At 49.4% G+C, this 19,609-nt stretch overlaps 1 protein-coding gene across 1 annotated transcript; it reads left to right on the top strand.

Annotated features, from left to right (window-relative positions):
- The first annotated feature begins 4,045 nt into the window (after positions 1 to 4,045).
- On the top strand, positions 4,046 to 18,637 carry s1pr2 (sphingosine-1-phosphate receptor 2). Its single transcript, XM_084036295.1, has 2 exons — positions 4,046 to 4,431; positions 15,699 to 18,637. Exon 2 carries the CDS (start codon positions 15,786 to 15,788, stop codon positions 16,899 to 16,901), a length of 1,116 nt encoding a protein of 371 aa, XP_083892421.1. The 5' UTR covers positions 4,046 to 4,431; positions 15,699 to 15,785; the 3' UTR covers positions 16,902 to 18,637.
- The last annotated feature ends 972 nt before the right edge of the window (positions 18,638 to 19,609 follow it).

Genomic DNA, 19,609 nt, shown 5'->3' with positions numbered 1-19,609 from the left:
GACTGGTGGTGGAAGACAGACTTGTGGTGGAAGACAGACTGGTGATTTAAGACGATGACACTGGCCTTCAGGGCCATCAATGGAACGGCACCCATCTACCTTCAAACACTGGTCAAACCTCACGCCCCGAAGCGAGCACTTGGCTCCTCTACTTCAGCTGGCCGGCTGGTACCACCATCGCTGAAATCAAACAAATGTCACTCAGCAAAGTCCAGACTCTTCTCTGCTCTGGCGCCTCAGTGGTGGAACGAACTCCCGACTAATGTCAGGACAGCTGAGTCATTTGCCATCTTCCGAAAAAGGCTCAAGACTCACCTGTTCAGACTTCACCTCGACTAGCATGAAAAAGAGGAAATAAATCATTTTGGAACTAAAGCTGCGTTTCCATTTGCATGTCTTGCTCCTGGTATGCGACTGATTCCCTGCATACAGAGCCAGTAAAGCCGTGTGTAAAAGTAATATTTGGTGTGAGGCTGTTTAATCTCAGTGCAACGAGGATTTCTACCCAGAATTCATTTGGTCACGTTGCCCAGAACAGGGGCGACAACAGCCTTTCCCAGGTGCTAACTGCACGTTTCCTTCCCCCTCGTCATCCGATCACATCACCACTTTGATGCACGTGACCTGAGGAACGTTGACGGCGCTAAAAATACCATCGACATCGAGCGTCCGTGCAGAAAAGAGGAAGGTTTCTCTGGCATTTTTCTGTGGAAGAGGAAGCGACCTTTAGTTGTAGTTTCTGTTCTGAATTCACAGTTTGTTTTCATCCAACGTGTTTTGTCTGGATTGATTCGTCTTTCATACTCTCATCTCTGCTTCTTCATCGAATCACGGGATGGAAATCCCCGTCACACAACACAGAGCCTGAGAACGGCTGCTAATGACCTCCCCAGTGGAATCCTGCTTCTAAAAGTAGGAGCGTAGAAGATTTGGCCGCTCTTCTAAGACAAGGCTTGGCCTTTTTTGGGTCTTGCTGAGTCGTTTGAAGAGAAGGTCTATCTGGAGATGAGTCATAGACAATGTGATGCGCTCCTCTTTTGTGGGTGCTGATCTACTTTCTGTTGCTGCATTCGTTCCCGTCTCAAACTTAAAACCTGCCCCACTTGCGGTAGGTTCAAAGTGGGGTCACGGGGGCCGCACATTCTAAATATGATAACGTCAGGGAGAAAAATGCTTCTTCTCTTTTTTTTTTTTGCTGAATCAGGTGAAAAGATCCCTGCTGCTATGAATCATCTGCATCATGAACGTCATGTATAATTACGTGAATACATTTAATTAGAGGAAAATGGATGGTAATTCCCGTTCCATTGGCGTGGTTTTCATGCATTCATGTCCGTGAACAGGAAGCCGGTAGATTTCATGTTCCTCCTTCACCGGGCCGGTGAATCTGATCAGTGTTGAACGACACATAACCAACAACACGTTCAGTGTTTGTCCAGAACAAACACACGGGACATCACCTATCATCTTATCCAACCGCAACAAGAAAGCAAATAACTAATCATTGCTTTGACGCTGCTGTTTGTTCTCGTGGAGACAAACTTCTAACTTCTGGCGTTTCTACCTGATTCAGTCCGGCCACAATGAAACAATGCCTTCCCAGAGGCTTTATTTCGAGGTGCACTTTGGGGCACACACCCACCAGCACATGAAGTAATCTTCCTCGGGGGGTGGAGGGAGGGATGGAGGGAGGGAGGGGGCACAGGAGTTTGCTAATAACAGCTGCCAGATGTGCAGAGTCCCCCGGGCCCATGCACATTCTCACAGACAATGGAATGCTTGTGAGGAGCCCCAACAGGAAGTGAGGTCAGGGCTCTTGACCCCTCCCCTAAAAGCTTACTGAGAGACACAGCAGTGGGGCAGCTTTTTTAAAGAGTCCCATCATAAACACACTGACAGCAAGAGTCCATAAAGCCCCCCCCACCCCGAGCCTCCGCCCAGTCGACCTGCCAGACGCCGGCGGGCGGAGACGGATCGACTGAAAAGCTTTGAAGGTGAAACGGTGAAGACGTTAACGTTAAAGTCTCCATCGAGGACAGAACGATGGTGAAGTTCCTCTTCTTTTTCCCTTCAGAGCGAGAACTTCCCACAAACCAGCTGCTGCTGCGTAGGAGGAGGAGGAGGAGGAGGAGGAGGAGGAGGGATGAGCGTGGTGAGAGTGGATTGCACAATCTCTACCCCCCCCCCCCCCCCCCCCCATCAGTAAACCATCAGCAGACACGACATGAGTCAAACTGACTTGTGTTTGCTGCGTATGGATTCATATTGTCTGTATACGTCGACGTGCGTTCTGTGATGTCATCCAGGTGAGACGAGTCTGAAGGCGAACCAGCTGCTTCCTGCCCTTTGAACTGTGGTCACTTTTAGTCTAAGCCCTGAATCATCATCGAGTTGCACCAACAAGGAGTCTTTTAAAACCCTGATGAAATCACGTTGCTCCACTTTAACAGTGGGGCAACACCAGATTTAAACCTGTCTCTAACGTCAGTTTAACTCTCATTTTAAAGTTTAATTCCTACTGTTTCCAAATGGATTCCTTTTCATTCCTCCACCTCTATTTGGATTCACACAACACAACTAATCTTAGATGAGTTGATCTAAGGGTGAATGAGTGTTTCCTTCCTTATCCCGACATATGATCTCCACACTCTTTAGATGGTTTCTTTGTTTATAATGTTTACGTATTTATTATTTTCCCTGTAAACACCAGCGATGTCCCATAGTGGGACTCATTCATCTCATCTTCTCCACCTTGGTGCAACCAAACATCAACAACTGGAGCAAACGTCTTCAGCACGGAAGCCGAGGAGCTCCCAGATGTTTTGCTTTAAAGATAATAACTAAGAAATCCAATAACAACATCACACAGCAGCTAGACACATGACATCATCGCCTCTCGGATGACTTTCAGCGTAATGGCAGGGAAGACATTATTACCTCCTCTGAGGGTTGATAGGAGGCTCTTTGACTGCAGCCAGCAGCACCTGCCCTGTGTGAGTGTGTGTGTGTGTGTGTGTGTGTGTGTGTGTGTGTGTGTGTGTGAGTGTGTCTGGGCCCAGCCCTGATGACTAACAGGCCCTGACTTACCTTCACCTCACCCTCCTCAGCCTCAGACCTGCAGGGAGACCACGGCGGTGACTCACCAGCCTGCAGCACGTTGAAGGTCCAGAAGCAGCTCTCTGATGCTTTATTATTATTAGTATTAGTATTAGTATTATTAGTATTAGTAGTAGTATTAGTATTATCATGCATGCAGCGCGCTGCTGTAACGCTGGACTATGTATATTGATCACATCCCGCTGCCTTTAGACATGCATGAGGGGAACCCGGGCCAGGATGAGCTGCGGAGAGCGGGCTCTGGTTCACGCTGGGATCAGCGCGGAGGGAGGAAGTGAAGAGGTGGAACATCTGGACTTCATTTGTGCGCTGGAGAAGAAAACGCTCCAGAAATAGCTCTTTTAAAATATAAATATATATATTTTCCATATTAAGTGCTGTGCAAAATCAGGTTTCATAGTTTTATATTCTCCGATTCTTTATGGGCATATAGGTTTCCACACAGCGTGTGTGTGTGTGTGTGTGTGTGTGTGTGTGTGTGTGTGTGTGTGTGTGTGTGTGTGTGTGCGTGTGTGTGCGTGTGTGTGAGTGTGTGTGTGTGTGTGTGCGTGTGAGTGTGTGTGTCTGTGTGTGTGTGAGTGTGTGAGTGTGTGTGTCTGTGTGTGTGTGAGTGTGTGTGTGTGTGTGTGTGTGTGTGTGTGTGTGTGTGTGTGTGTGTGTGTGTGTGTGTGTCTGTGTGTGTGTCTGTGTGTGTGTGAGTGTGTGTGTGTGTGTGTGTGTGTGTGTGTGTGTGTGTGTGTGTGTGTGTGAGTGTGTGTGTCTGTGTGTGTGTGTGTGTGTGTGTGTGTGTGTGTGTGTGTGTGTGTGTGTGTGTGTGCGTGTGTGTGTGTGTGTGTGTGTGTGTGTGTGTGTGTGTGTGTGTGTGGGAGGGAGGAGGGGGTGCGTATTGTGCGCGCGCCTCCCTGCTCCAGCCCCGTGGAGCTGTTGTTCCCAGAGAGCAGCAGGAGGACAAGCAGACGTGTTGGATTAGAGCGACGGGAGAGAAAGTGTGTTTCAGAGAGGAAGAGGAGAAGAAGAAGAGTCTCCTCGTGCTTTTCTTCCTGTCTGGTTGTTTCGGACTCGTCGTCCTCTCCCCGGGCTGATCTCCAAACCGTTTCCGCGGTGGCGCACACAGCCCGGTATGGATCTACCGAAGACTCGCCGAGACACGCCGCCGTCGAGTCCTCCAGCAAACTTGTGATTGTCACCGGGAGGCTGTGTGTTTGAGTCCGGGTCGGAGCGTCGCCGCGCCGCTGGGGGACACATGTGAGGAGGTCTGGAAGACCCGACCGGAGCGTCTCTTCTCTGCTCTCACGATCTCCCTCTCTCTCATGGGTGAGTTCCGTCCACCACACCGAGGTGACAGTCTGCATGCTGCTGCTGCTTCACGTTAATCACGTTAACGTTTAGATACCACGTTAACGCGTCTTCAGGAAGTCCCGTTGGTCTGACAGCAGAAACCAGCCAGTTTAATCCATAACAGCAGAGTTAAATATTAACACGCAGGGTTACATCTGTCGGTGTGTGTGTGTGTGTGTGTGTGTGTGTGTGTGTGTGTGTGTGTGTCTGCGTCCTCCCAGGGGCCTCCATACATTTCATTGGAGCCGTTGCGCAGCCTGCTGTGCCCCCCCCCCCCCCCTGACCCTCCGATGTTGTTGAGGCTTGTTCATCCGTCACTCTAAAGAAGGCATTGTATTGAAAGGATGTATTAATAAGACAAAAGCCCCATTATCCCCATGTAGGAGTTAATCTGGTGGGGCCGGAGATGTGCTCCCAGAGGACGGCTCCATCTGAATACATGACTATAGTTATATATATATAATAACTTCCTCAGTATGACGTTATCAGCGAGGTCGACTGAAGCCTGCAGAGAGGGATACGTAGGTGTCAGCAGTCCGGCCATCAGGCATCCTGTTGTTTGGAGAATCCTCCAATCTCAGCCAGATAAGGTGATAAGGAGGAGGCACTAATGTTTATTGCCCAGATAAAAGCCCCCCCTCCCCCCTCCTCCATCCATCATCGTCCATCCTGTGGACGCCTCGGCCTGCACGCCGCCGCTGTCTGAAACTTTATCTCGGCTCTCAAACCGCAGTCTGAATGCACACGGAAGCTGCAGAGCCAGTTAAGAGCAGCAAACATCTCGCTGTGATAACATCAGGGGGGGTGAAGCGCTGAAGGCTCTGTCAGCAGGTTCATTGATGCTGCTGTGCTTTCTTTGGGGGGGTTGCACGGCCACCTTATGGACTCAGGTTTTTCTCCCAGCATGCCTTGGGCCGGCTGAAGACAGGGCATCATGCCGTCTGCAGTGTGACCACATGGCTCATTGCACCAGAACAAAACCGCCACCCGCCCATGAGCGCTGCCAGGCTGCTGCCCACACACGCGTCCCCCATCATGGTCTTGGCTGGGCAAAGCGTCACCCCGGGGTGCTGCAGTGAACCGCCTCGGCTGGTCGGCCAGACACTCCTCAAGCTGCAGGCGTCCGGCCTCAGACAGCATCTTCTCTGTTAGAGCGCTCAGTCCAGCAGCTGAGGGTCGGCTCGCTGCTGATCCGGCTCCCCGGTTTTTCCCTCCAACATGGCCTCTGTAATCGGACCCCGTCTCAATGGGGGACCCCGAGGGACGGCATTCAGGACAAACAGATGAGCTGAACACATAAATAAATAGATGGACGTATCCGTGCATGGTTGGCTTAATAAATGAGTGGTGGGAACGGGGTTTGTGGGACTTTCTTTAACGTAACAGGTCAGTGTGGGGTTGAAGGCGGGGATGGGTGGTGGTGGGTGGTGGAGGGTGGGTGGTGTCGCTCCCTGAAGGATGCTCAGGTTTCAGCTCCGGCCTGAGAGCGGCCTGCTGGAGGAAGCAGCAGGAAAGGCTTTTCCTTTGGGACCCTCGCTTCTCTTTCGTCGTCGGCACTCGCTGCAGATCAGAGGAGGCAACCTGGTGGAGGCAACCTGGTGGAGGCAACCTGACGGAGGCAACCTGGTTAAACCAAACCAGTTGGCGGTCAACGTGGGACTTTCAAAAGGAGACGATGTGTGTTCATACATGTGGACTCTGTGATGGGAGTTCTGCAGAGGCTCCTCGCTCCTACTCCCCCTCTTTCTGCTGAAAACACTTTCCTTGGGTGTGGCAGCCGGAGCAAAATAAACGCCTTCTGTTCACAAGCTGCCGAAGCGCAAGTCACAACACACAGCTGACAGCATGCAGCGCTCGCAGCCAAGAGCTGGGAGTGTCTCCGCTCGGAGAGGGAGTAAACATGGCGTCCTCCTCCTCCGCCGTGATGTCACTAAAGGTCACGCGGAGACGGCGTTGGCTCTCTGCTGGCAGGTAGAGAAACAGATGCACACTTACTCGCTCTATCTGTCTCTGCTTCTCCAAACAGCCGTCGGCCGTTGTGATTATCATATAAACATTTACATGAACTGATATTTGGTGGAGACTATATTAGGAAGGCGTTTTTTTTTAACCAATGACAACACATCAGTCTCCTGGTCTCCTGGTGCATTCCTCTTCCACTCCAAGGACAAACCATGAGACCCCCCGTGACCTGCTGCTGCTTGTAGCAGCACGCCAGGATTTCCTGAAGCTTTCAGGGCTTCTTCTTCTCGTTGCAAGCTCCGACCAGTTAGACGTAATGCTGCAAACCTTTTTAACATGTGGTTTTTGGTTCACTGCTACGTTGCTCCACAAACATTCTGCACAACGACGAGGAAGCCGGAGGAGGAGAAGGTTTCAGGTTTCCGGCTTTTTGGGCCGGCGGTACTTTTGCAACCCGTCCTGCAGGTCGCGGCGGCGGCGGCGCGATTTATGACCAGATGGGAACAACCGCACACTTGTCTGTTGTAAAGCGGCGGGGCTTAATCTGTGTGGTCATGTCGTGGTTTCCTGATTCCCGGTCATTCACGGCGCTCTCGCTCGCTCTCGATCTCGGAGCAGGTACACAGGAAGATGCTGTGGTTTGGGTTCACCTCCTCCTCCTCCTCCTCCTCTTTCTTCTCCTCTCTTGGAAGCCTTTGTTATCCAGTCAGCTTTGTTTGTGCAGCTGGAGAACTCAACAGGATTACTTGAAGACCCCCACCTCCCCAGACCCAGGAGTAAGTTGGATTTAGAGTAGCCCCATGCAGTCAGCGAGAGCCTGTCCAATCCATTCATGACGACTCGGGCGCCAAAGAGGCCGGAAAGTCCAAAAGATTTGGCACACCCTTCAGGACTGGTGGAAAAGGCTCAAAGTTCTGCCGTAGCGCCCCAAACACACGGCGAGGTTTCATCAACCAACACATCTGAGGACTTTAGGATGCCATAAAACCTTCTACTGTTCAAACTGGTAATGATTTAGATTTCATGTTTTAGTGGACTCAACCTTCGTAGAAACTCGGTGGAAGAAGGTGTGAACATGTGGGATACACTGGGATTTCTTTCATGCCTGTGTAAGAGGCTGTGGTCGTGTCGTTGGGACATAGTTGCTCAGATACTCATGACATTTGGTACGCACATGGTTGTCATCATTTCAGACATATTACACATCTCAGTGATGATGTCACTGAGATGTGGAACTTTCCAAAACTCCGCTCAGATGATTCAACTGATCCGTCTCACATTCAGTCAGCAGAATCTCCAAACTCTGAATATATATGCTGAATTATAGTCATAGCGCCACCTACTGACATGACACATGATACATGAGAAAGGTTTGGTGCAATATTGTAATTTCCAGAACCTCCACGCAGGAAACACCATCCGAGTCGTGAGTCTGGTAGCTGATCTCTTCTAGTGTGGAAGTAAAACTTTCCTCACGTCTGACAGACTTTTAAAGAAAATGGCCAAGCGCTTCGTTAGAAGGAGCCATTAAGATGGTTTTCCCCCGCGAAGGCCTCAGCCTCGGTCTTTCCACGCTTTAAAGACACGATGGACTTAACCTCCGGTCACGACGAAGGCCAGACTGCTCCATTGCAACAGACCGATTGAGTGGAAGTGCAGTCTGTTTACTTAAAGCTAATGTGACAAACTGCTCAAACATGTCCATTTCAGAGGAGCGTTGTCGAGGTCAAAGTCAAGTAGCTGTTGTCTGAAAAAGCTCCGCCGCAGCAAAACTCACTGTCTGACCAGGTTGTTAGTTTTACAGAATATGCCCTGGCACGCCGCGCTGCCCGAACCCTGCACAGATTCAGAATCAGGCACACGCCTTTAAAGCTGCATAAAAGAGACTGTTACACTCGTGTTCTGATGCCAAGACATAAAACAGACGGGGTGTCGGTAAGGTTGAAGACCCTCGGGTCTCCTTGCATGGCGGGTCTTTAAATGCAGGTTGTGTCGGTTAACGATAGAAAGCCTTCATGCCAGAGTTGAGTTTGTCGGGAAATAAATGAGCTCTTCCAGGCAGAAAGAAGTGCTTCGATTGTATGAAATAGTGAGGAGCGGCTGGAGGACTGTGTGTGTGTGGACACAACAATGTTCCCTCTCCAGGCAACCGTGTTTTTCTCCAACAACAGAGCTTAATGGACGCGTGTTTGCCAGAAAGGAGTCTGGAGCTGTTTTCCTACGCTGGTCCACCAGGAGACATGGAGGGCCTCCATCAAGCCACCATCTTATCAGCAATCACGGCGGCTTTGTGCCCGCCGTGTGTCGGCCTGTAGATGCTATCATTGCTTTCCATCGCCCGCCTTCCCTCCTCTCGTCTGAGGCGATGCTCACGGCAACCCCCAGCTAACCCTCCTGTCTGGATGTATGTTGTCATGGCTCGCGTTCTCACGGCAACCTCGCAGTTTCCCAACAGAACATGAGAAGGGGTGGAGTTCAAGGTGTAGCAGCAGGGTAGAATAGGAGACAAAGGGGACATAAAGGAGGGTTCAAAGCCATTCATCAGGGGAGGGCTGGTTGTAAAGACCAGGACCTGGGAAGGTGTGAGAGGAAACCTGAATCAAGAACAGACGTGAGGACTCGGACAGACACATCACTTACTGCATCTACAGCAACCTGCACGTGTGGTATGAAGGACGGCGTGTGGTTAACACCCGTCTATTCACGCAGCTCAAACTCTGTCAGAGAGCATTCTCATGTGGTCTACCGTTCCAGCGTGGTTCTAAGAAAAAACTATCACCTTTTTCATGCTGAGCAGGTCTCAGGACAGTTTGCACATGCATGCTGCAGAAATCAGTGGTAAATGATGTTATTATTATCAGCACGGCTATGAAACACAGGAGGATTTGGGCACACAGTTCTGAGAAAGTCGAGCTTCCTGAACACAGAGCTGATTGCACAGTTTGCTGTAATGAAGTCTTTAATAGGCGACTGTAAGAACATGTCTGCCCCAGATGTGTGCTAAATAAATCCTTCTTGATGTACATTTAATCACCTCTTTGTGGCCTTGTCTTTTGATCTCTGTGGTGAAGTTTAAAATATACGAGGAGGGGAGACGATGTGGCTCAAATCACGGAGCAGCATGAAAGGCAAATATGCAAAATAGAGTGATGTATAAAATCATTTGAAAGACAGTGAGTTAAGCTGACAGCGATGGTCCGAGGCTGAAGGTATTACAGTAATTGCCTCTCAGGCGCCACCCTTGGAGATCCCCCACCCCCCCACTGGAGCAGACCGGGGGTCATGCGGGTTACGGCTCCTGAGGCTGTATGATGCCCTTTTTTCCTTTTAGTTTTACACTTCTTTGTCTCCAGCTCCTCTCACTGCCGCTCTAAGAGCCTCAGGAACAGCTGCCGTAAATAAAAGCAGCCGCAAAGTTGAGCTCAGAGACAACAAGTCACTGTTACCGTGGCGACAGACGGGGACCCCCGTACACGAGGCTGTACCCAAACTGTCACAGTGTTGACGAGCGAAAGGGTAATCCCTAATTAAAGGGTGAAGCAGCGTGTATGGGGGACACACTCTAATATCCAGCAGCTCACACACACTTATGTGGCAGACAAAGAGACGGCAGGTATCATCGCTCTGATGCAAACTTAAATACTTCTCTATTCTTTAAAAAAAGGATGTGATTTGTGTATGGCTTTGGCAAGATGCACTTAGTTTTTTCTTCTTTTGGTAAATGTGTGGTTCCCCAGTCGAGTTCCTCTCTCAGCTAGAAACGGAGACGTTACGGCCCGTCCTCGTATCTCTGTACTGAAACATGCTCTCTTTTCTCCTTCACACTTCCCCTTAAAACCCCGTCAGTCTGGTGATTTCACGAGCCGCCGGGGTTTCAACACAACAGGCTGAATGTGTCTGTCTCTCTGGACTTCACCACGTCGCTTCAATACCGCCGGCTGGTTTCTAGAGAACCACGTTCTTGTGGCTCGTCATCCTGAGGTTGAATGCATTTCTACTTTGGGTAACTCACTGTGTACCACAGCAGGAAGTTGAGGCAGCTGCTGCTGATCTTCACCCAGCTCTGCATCGTTACTTCGCTGTTTTGGAGATAACGGCCTGAAGATAAGATCAGGCAGCTGTGATGCACAAACTCTTCGGTGTTTATTTTCACAGCAGAGGAGCTTAAATAGTCGCTGTGCCTCTGTGGCCAAGGTCCTTTGTCTTCTCCGTGCCAGTTAAAGGCCATACTGGAAACATGAATGGGTTTTTTCCCTGGATATCGATGGACGATCAATAGTGGAGCTGATGTCAAAGAGTTTGCACAGAGAGAGAGAGGGAGAGAGGGGGAGAGAGAGAGAGAGGGGGGGAGAGAAGCCTGCAGGGCTCGGTGATGGACTAGAGACGCTGCAGCCACCTGCCAGCCGACACGCCGCCAGCCGACACGCTCCGTCCCGCGGGTTTCTGGGATGGAAAATAAAAAGACCCTGCCATAATGGTGTGCAGTGGCTTGTGACGCTTGGAGCTGGAGGGGCCAAACTTTCTTATGATTGTGGAAAAATATAAAGAGTTTGTAGAGCAGAAAAGCAAAAGTCAGAGAGAAAAGTTTACTGTTTAGTGCCCACATAGCTGCTGCTCTTAAATACATTTACATTTAGGTCATTTAGCAGACGCTTTTGTCCAAAGCCACTTACAAAGAACAAAGAAACCACAACGTATCATTGCCGATAAAGTAAGAGCTAAAAATAGAACAAGTGTTGTTCCTCATCTGAGTAAAGTAGTACTTTAATGCTATGTAGAGTCGAGGTGAAGTCTGAACAGGTGAGTCTTGAGCCTTTTTCAGAAGATGGCAAATACATGTTAAATACGGTGCATGGTCACTGGATGTTCAGAGGAGATCTGTGTCATGGAGCAGAAATGGTCAAATATTGCTTTCTGTGCCAAGAGGTGAATCCAGAGACGATCCCACTACCTCCAGCTGAGATCTGGAGGCTGTGAGATGTGTTCTGGGATGCTTTGGTGCCGGTGTGAAGACGACAGCGTCTTCTAAAGTGTAAGAACAAGAGGAAGAGTGTGGGTTGCTATCTTCCAGCGTAGTTTGTGGTCTGTGGTGGTGACAGTCGGGGGGGTTTCCCCCCCGTGTGTCTGGCATGTCAACACTTGACTCGGGGAAACGATCCGATTCCTTTGCTTTGCTTTGCATGTGGAATTTCCTGCGAGGAGCCTTTTTGCCGTAACAGCTCAGTCACATTCACACGTTTGGTTGAGGTTGAAACACTGAAAGACGCCTGTTTCCTGTCTCGATTGACTTTGTTGTTCAGCTCCTTATCTCACAATCACTCCTGATCTCACATGCAGCTGCTCTCGCCTCTGAAATACTTCTATTCTAACTCACGTGGACTAATCAGGCCGCTGGGCGACCCCCTGGTTCGTTTCAGCAGCAGCGTTGTCCGAGCTGCTAATTTGATGCGTGACTTTTCTGTTCCACCGACCCGGCGGAAATCCCCCCCAGCTCACCACCACTTTCACTCTCACAAACACGCAATACAATCTATTGAGCCAAATAACATCACTGGGACGGGCAAAGGAGTGTAAAGCATTCATTTTTAATATGTTCTAATTGAATAATTAGGATTAATTCTCTTAATTAACCGGCAGGATTGAGTGAGAAGAAGCTGAATTAAAGGAGCAGATGGGGAAAGAAAGGTGAAATCTGTGTGCAGTTAAAGCAAAGCTCTGTTGGAGATAAATGATGATTCCTCCTGAATGCTGTGAAGCTGAGAAGGAAGGAACAAATCACAGCAGCAGATGCTTTTTTCTGTGAATCAGTGACGGATCACCTCGAGTCTTATTCCTGGAGCAAAGTCCCGGGCGGGGGCACAGGAAGTCATTAAATCTCCCTTGAAATGGAAAAATGTGCATGATTAACTTATTTTAGTCCAAACAAAGGAGATCTGTGTGTTTGTGGGCCTGCAGTGAAAACGGATCGGTGCCACGGCGGCGGCTCGTGAGCAGCGAGTGTGAAGGGCAGATGGAGATGTGTCACAGGATGTTTCAGACCACAAACCTCCTCCGTGAACAAACATTTAGATGCAAAAAACAGATACACTAACAAGGTTCGAGTCGCCGCTCTGATCCGGGCCGAAACGTGTGTGACGTGGACTCTGGGTCCCAGGGGTCGGGAGTTTCTGTTCGGAGTGCCTCCCCCAGAGAAAGTAGGGCCAGCGTGTGACAGGTAGCAGGTGTGGAGCAGACACTCTGCTAATTGGGGCTTATCAGGTGTTTCAGGGCGGGGGGGGGGTTTGAGGCCTTTGTGCAGCCGTCAGGCCTCCATGATGGAGAGGACACCTCCGTCTCTCGTTGGGATTAGGAGGACAAGGAGTCGGCTTTCAGACGCTCCGTTTTGAATCACCTTTTGGAGGTACGAACCGCCGAAATGTTCCGGAAAAGGAGGCGGAGCTGTGATTGGATGTGGTGAGGAGGAGGAGCGGTGATGGGAAGCTGTCTGATGGCGTATCCTGTCTCTCGCGTGTCCACAGGTGTTTGTCTCATCATCACGTCGTCTAACCGCGTCCTCTCCTCTGTGACATCCAGACAGGAAGTCATGCTGTTTGTCTTCCTGTCTTCTGCACCTTCACCTGCATCGTCACTTTACTTTCAGCGTTGTGTTCGTGAGAACGGAAACTCACAATGTTATTTCTACTTGGAACAAATCAGGTTGTACCGACGTCCTCGGACTCGCTGTTCCAAATACTATCATCGTGGTTAAAGGTCTACTTTTAAGAAAACAAAATGATATTCAGGATATCTCTCATGCATCGTGCATCTATTGGTTGGACAGATATGAGGGTGACACGTCACCTGATGCACAAGAACTAGATCTGCCTCTGGTTGCAATTCTCACATTTCCAATCTTTTTAGACACTTTAATATTAGATTTGTGTTGCGATGCTGCAGTGGAGTAGAGAACGGAGTCGTCGGTCGAGGCGTGTGTGTTGTGGAAGTGTGGCGGTGATGTGTGGGTCAAACCCTGGGGCACGGCGGTGGGAGGAGGGGCTAACCACCGGCCACCAATCGCCGTGGAAACACCTGAACGGCACACGTTCGGCAGGTGGAGGGGGGGCGGGGCATGGCTGCGACGAGACGCTGCTGTCGGCAAACCAGCCCGGCAGGTTTCACACACACACACACACACACACACACACACACACAAACAACTCAATCCCTTTAATGACAGACGCCGAGGACTGAAGGTGACGGGACGACCTCGAGTCCTCGAGAACCAGACCGGGGCCTGTGGGGGGGCAGGGCCGGTCCACACCAGCAGACTTTTCCACCAGTTAAAATCATTATGGGATGCAGTAATGTACCCTAATGTCATTGTGCTGGTGCAGCTGGCACATATGCTCAGCATCAAGCCTCCTATTTGTGTCTATTAATGGAGCTGGGGGGGGGGCTCTGATAAGCTGGTGCTCCGCTCTAAATCCATCTCTGCTATGATACAGTTGCAGCAGCCAAATGCAAGTTATGAAGGCTGAACGTCATCCACTCAGAGGGACACTATTGTTCTTTGTTCCTGCTGGAGGAAACCGGCTGCTGGGTCCAAGTCAGAGGATGCTTTAGTCTGACAATCAGTGTGTGTGTGTGTGTGTGTGTGTGTGTGTGTGTGTGTGTGTGTGCGTGTGTGTGTGTGTGTGTGTGTGTGTGTGTGTGTGTGTGTGTGGACGTCACAGTCATGTCTCAGATTCCAGCCTTTGTGTCCAGATGCCGTTCCACATGCATGCTCTCCGTCTGGCTTTGTGTCGTCGCCTCTCTGGGTGTTTGAGTGGAAGCCCACCAGAGGAGAGACCAGGGTTCCAGGTTTCCACTGCAGGTTTCCAGTTCGGCTGCCGAGCTGCAGACGCTCCAGCGTCGCCTCTGGAGAGCCCTCCTGTTGCCTCTGACAGCGTTCAGACAGCAGCTCTCATTAGATTTCCAGATCGAAGCTGCAGCCCCCGTTTTATTTCGGTTTGGTTGCTTTCCTCCTCGAAGAAAGAGCCATGTGACTCATTTGAAGCCACATTAGTGGTCCACAAGGGCTTTTGGTTCATTTGTTTGGGTGCTTATTTTCAAAACACCATACTTTATGAGGTCACATTGGTTTCACACTCGTATGCTTGTTTATGTACTCAGACTGTAACATAATTATGACATGAAGACACGAGGTCGTGTGTTTGTGATTTCACACAATGTGGAAATATTTAGTGTTGAATACTTATAACGATATTTTAATCTGACGATTACTTTCTAGATTCATCAATGAAACGTTTGTTCTTAAGAATGTCAAAACTATGTTGATATAATATAATACACGATCACTTTGTTGAGTATGGTGATAACATCAGTTGGAATCAGATATTAAAGTGTACTCAGCCTTTGTGCTGCTCTCAGTTTACTGCTAAAATACAACTGAAAACAAAGGGATATTGCATATTTTTGCTAAGCATTTATTACAAGACATCGTGATAACATTAAAAACGCGTTCTATATAATTAGTTTAACGTGATTCTAAAATATTAAAGGGGCTGAAAACAGCATGTTTTTATGAAATATATTTCTGCTTATGCAAATGCTGTATGATGTACTACTTGTAGCTTCTTTTTTTTCTAAAGTCGGGGAAACTCCCCCCTTTTCCTCTCAGGCCTCCGTCTGATTGGCTGTGTGAACTGGTTGGGGGGGGGGGACGTCTGGCTGATCCACCAGCTATGCTGAAGTTTCGAGAGGTAGCTCAGTGGAGTGGAAGGCTTCGCTCCCACAACAATGCCATGTGTTGACAGCGAGTGCTCGGACCGGGTTCCTGGAATGTCCCCCTTCAGACCTCCGGCCCTTTTGTCTGAGCGCCGACGCTCACAGAGGCTCCTCACCTGAAGATGGGCTCGGCCCTGTGCATGATAGTGTTCCTCCTGAGTGAGGGAAGTTTCCCCACAGAGTCACTTTTTATGATAACATACAACTCCCTCGTGAGCCACCGGATTATTACTTTCCATTCCTTTCCCACCGCAGCAGCAGGCTGCTGCCTGCGTGGGTGTTCACTTCACAAATGTGTGTTCCCTGTGTTAAAATGCAAACGCCAGCTCCTCATGTTGAATCAGTTAATTGTCAGATCACCTGGGGGACGTTTGTTAATCTGCTGCTCCGTGTTTCCAGGTTGTTGCCTGGTTACTCTGTTCTCCTGCAGGACTTGCCTTGGCGAGTGCTTGGTTAAAATGCTGCCACAGTGTGTTTCCTGCCTGCAGCTGACCTTCCCTTCTGTGTGTGTGCAGGTGACCCACATCGAGCTGCTCAGACGTGACCGTGGGACAGGCGCCCCCCCTCCCAGCCTGTCCTCACACTTCCACTCCGCCGTGTGAATGAATCTTTGCCGTAAAGCCGCCGTGCTCTGCCAGCCCGTCACCATGAAGAGCAAGTACTCCCAATACTACAACCAGAGTCTGATCCCCTCCTACTACGCCTTCGCCAAGAACATGACCATGCAGGATCTGGCCAAGCGCATCGACAACAAGAAGCAGCTGACCACGCTGAACATGGTGGTGGTGGTCCTCTGCACCATCATCATCCTGGAGAACCTGCTGGTCCTCATCGCCATCTGCCGCAACAAGAAGTTCCACTCCGCCATGTTCTTGTTCATCGGCAACCTGGCGTTCTCCGACCTGCTGGCGGGCTCCGCCTACATCGCCAACATCTTCCTCTCGGGGTCCAGGACCTTCGACCTGATGCCGGTGCAGTGGTTCGTCCGGGAGGGCACGGCGTTCATCGCGCTGGCGGCCTCGGTCTTCAGCCTGCTGGCGATCGCCACAGAGCGCTACATCGCCATCACCAAGGTGAAGGTGTACGGCTCCACCAAGACGTGCCGCATGTTCCTCCTGATCGGAGCGTGCTGGGTCACCTCCATCCTGCTCGGGGGACTCCCCATCATCGGCTGGAACTGCATCAACGACCTCCCCGAGTGCTCCGCCGTGCTGCCGCTCTACTCCAAGAAGTACATCCTCTTCGTGGTCACCATCTCAGGCCTCATCCTGCTCGCCATCGTCATCCTCTACGTGAGGATCTACCTGATCGTGCGCTCCAGCCACCAGGAGGCGACCAACTCGCAGGCCTACTCCCTTCTGAAAACTGTCACAATAGTGCTGGGCGTCTTCATCGTGTGCTGGCTGCCCGCCTTCACCATCCTCCTGCTGGACACGTCGTGCAGGATACAGTTCTGTCCCATCCTCAACCATGCGGACATCTTTTTTGGCTTCGCCACCCTGAACTCGGCGCTGAACCCGCTGATCTACACGCTGCGCAGCAAGGACATGAGGAAGGAGTTCCTGCGTGTGTTGTGCTGCTGGGGGGTTCTGCACAGCGGGCGTCCCTCTGACCGCTGCCTGGTCCCGCTCAAGAGCTCCAGCTCTCTGGAACACTGCACCAACAAGCACGAACACCAGACCATACCAATCATGCAGGACTGTACCACCTGTGTCTGACTAGTGCAAAGACATCGGAGTGTGTGTGGGAGAGAAACGTGTGTGTGTGTGTGTGTGAGAGGCTGTGCTGTGATGTTGTTAAAAAAAGAAGCGAGCACATCCTGGACTGAGACGCCTGGCGAGGCGTAAACGCAGACTTTTACAGTACAATCAAACGTGTGTGAATTCACAATCAGCGTCCGATGGATCGCAGCGGGTTTCACTTCAAGACGGGAAACCAGTTCAGTCGGTGCGAACTTTCAGAAATGTGAAAACAGCTTCTTTTTTTTCATGGGTATTCTCATTCTTTAATATGGAGTTCATGTATATTCCTGTCATCTTGTTTTTAACCCCCTCCCCCCCATTTAAAAGCCAAATAGAAAAACATAACGTGCATATTCTCATAGTTATGGTGAGTTGTTTCCTTCCAGGAACGATGCAAATCTTTTGTAGATTGCTTTGGAGCTTCGGACCGCGCTGCTCTCCGGTGATCACCTTCACTCAGCACAAACAGAACCAGGGCTATATACCCCGTGTAACCTTGCTTAAACCATTTGAATTAACTACAACAAAATGTTGCGTAATCTGCTTCCATTTAATGCATGACATTCTAACTTATTTGTAAGTGTTAATGTATGTGTGATATACTCCGGCTTCCATCACTAACACCCCCCCCTCATCTGTCCCTCTCGCTTTCACTGTTGTCTCTCGTATGTTTGAACAGTTTCCGTGGAGGAAGACCGAATCAGAAAGCACATTTCCTGAAGTGAGTTGGCACTGATGCGTTTTTTATTCAATGCTTTTTGTTTTTTTGACTAATTGGACCGATCGTCCTGACAGTGTTGCAGCGCCGTAGCAGCGATGTCCTGTCTCTGTTTGTGCCTTCCTCTCGGGGAATTAGGCTGAATGTATGTATGAAGTGTTTTGGGGCGGGCGCTCCATCGTTGACAGTATTATTATTGATCATAATTTTTGAATTACCAAGTCATTGACGAGCAGAGAGTGGGATGAACAGGGTCGGCCACTCTCACTGTGAAGTCTTAAATAGCACCATGAACAAAAACATCCTGGTTTCTCGTCTGCCGGCCATATGCCTTGTGCAGCTAAAGGTGTAAACGTTTTCCCCAAAGACCCCCTGGACTCCCCACAAAACAGGAGAAGATCCGGCTTCAGATGCACAGGAGGGGGGATCTGCCCTCGTGGGAGGTCACCTTCATCCTCCTTCTCTAACATCCTATAAAGTGTAACTTCCTTCAGTCTCAGGAAGTCCTGTTTTTCAACGTCCGGTTCCTGTTGTTCAGGGTTATACTAACCTTCTTCCTGTAACCATACATTTATAAACTCTCCTCTCCCTCAGTGTTTTATATGAACTTTTACATTTAGATGACCAAGTAGAAATGGTGAAAAGCACTTTGGCAGCTTCAGTGATGTTTGCTTTCCCCAGTTTTTTTGTTTTTTTTTCTCAGATGGAGAGGTGATTTGAACCGCGTACCTGTCACTTCATTGTGTTGCTTGACTCTGTGATGTTTTATAATAAATACATGAATAACTATGTATGTTTGTATGTAAGTATGTATGTATTTTGTACAGTATGTATGATTTGTGTTGTATGAACTGTCTCGTGTGCAATAGCCTTGTGTGTCCAGTAGCACGCTGCCTGTGTTAAATCGGTACAATCTGAAACACTAATGTAGGTACATAAACCTTTTGTTAATTGCATTCCCGTTTTTATAAAATAAATGAAATACTGAAAGAAAGCATTTTGTGTGTTCAAGTTTAATTCGGAGTATTATGTGATTTAATTGCAGCTGTGGCTTATCTGCAGGTCCTGAGACGCCTCCCTATTGTGCTTCCATCTGAGAAGCATTTAAAACGCAGCTTTTAATCCAAACATGCTCTGACAAGGTCAGGAAAACACTAGCTTCAACACGAAAAATTGAGCATGGAAATGCTGCTCGGCCATTAATCACGGCTCTCTTACCAAATAAAATTGCTCAGTTGCTTAGAGGCTAAAAGCTAAGGGCTATGATGGGAAGCTGGGCAGAGGGAGGGTGAAAATGGGGTGTGGTGAAGAAGAACGTCTATTTGTAAGATAGTTTGTCTGAGAGAAGCATACAGAAAGGCCCCTGGAGACGGCTTTTGGAAGCGAGGGGGTGACTCTGGGTGAGGGGAAAGGCTGACTTATAGTGGCCTTGAGAGAGTTGGGCTTGTTTCCTGTCAGACATCCAGGATTCCTGGGTGGGAACATTGGCTGAATCAGCCCCAGGAGGCTGTGCTGCTGGGACGTCTGCCAATTCTTTCCAGTGCCCTGCAGGATATGACATCAGACTCTGAAACCTGTAGGTGAAGTTATATACACAAAACCATTTAAGTCAGCACACAAGACAGATGTGAGGTTGTCCCTGCCAAAAAAAAAAAAGTGTTTGGATTGCTTTAAAGACTAACCATGGAAGAAAAAAAGCACATCTCCAGTACATTATGTAAATGTAATACACACACATTTACACACAACTGCCTGGACCCTGACATCGATTATTGCTCTATTCATATATATATATCTATAAGTGAACTTTAGGTGAGGAGGCATGACACCATACACAACCACGATTTAGCAACCTGGAAAAAGCCACAGACTCCAATCCCCCTGACTTACGATGACATGGCGCCACCTTCTGGTAGCATTGGTGTATTGTCATATTTGTTTTCTCCAAATATGTTTATTTTTTAAC

Source organism: Eutrigla gurnardus, assembly GCF_963514095.1.
Source record: "Eutrigla gurnardus genome assembly, chromosome: 20".
In the NCBI taxonomy this organism is placed as follows: domain Eukaryota; kingdom Metazoa; phylum Chordata; class Actinopteri; order Perciformes; family Triglidae; genus Eutrigla; species Eutrigla gurnardus.
Note: the sequence above shows the minus strand (reverse complement) of the source record. Positions and strands in the feature narration are given on the sequence as shown.

What these genes read in the sequence shown, in the direction of transcription:
- s1pr2 (XM_084036295.1), top strand. Translation starts at nt 15,786, where the DNA reads ATGAATCTTTGCCGTAAAGCCGCCGTGCTCTGCCAGCCCGTCACCATG.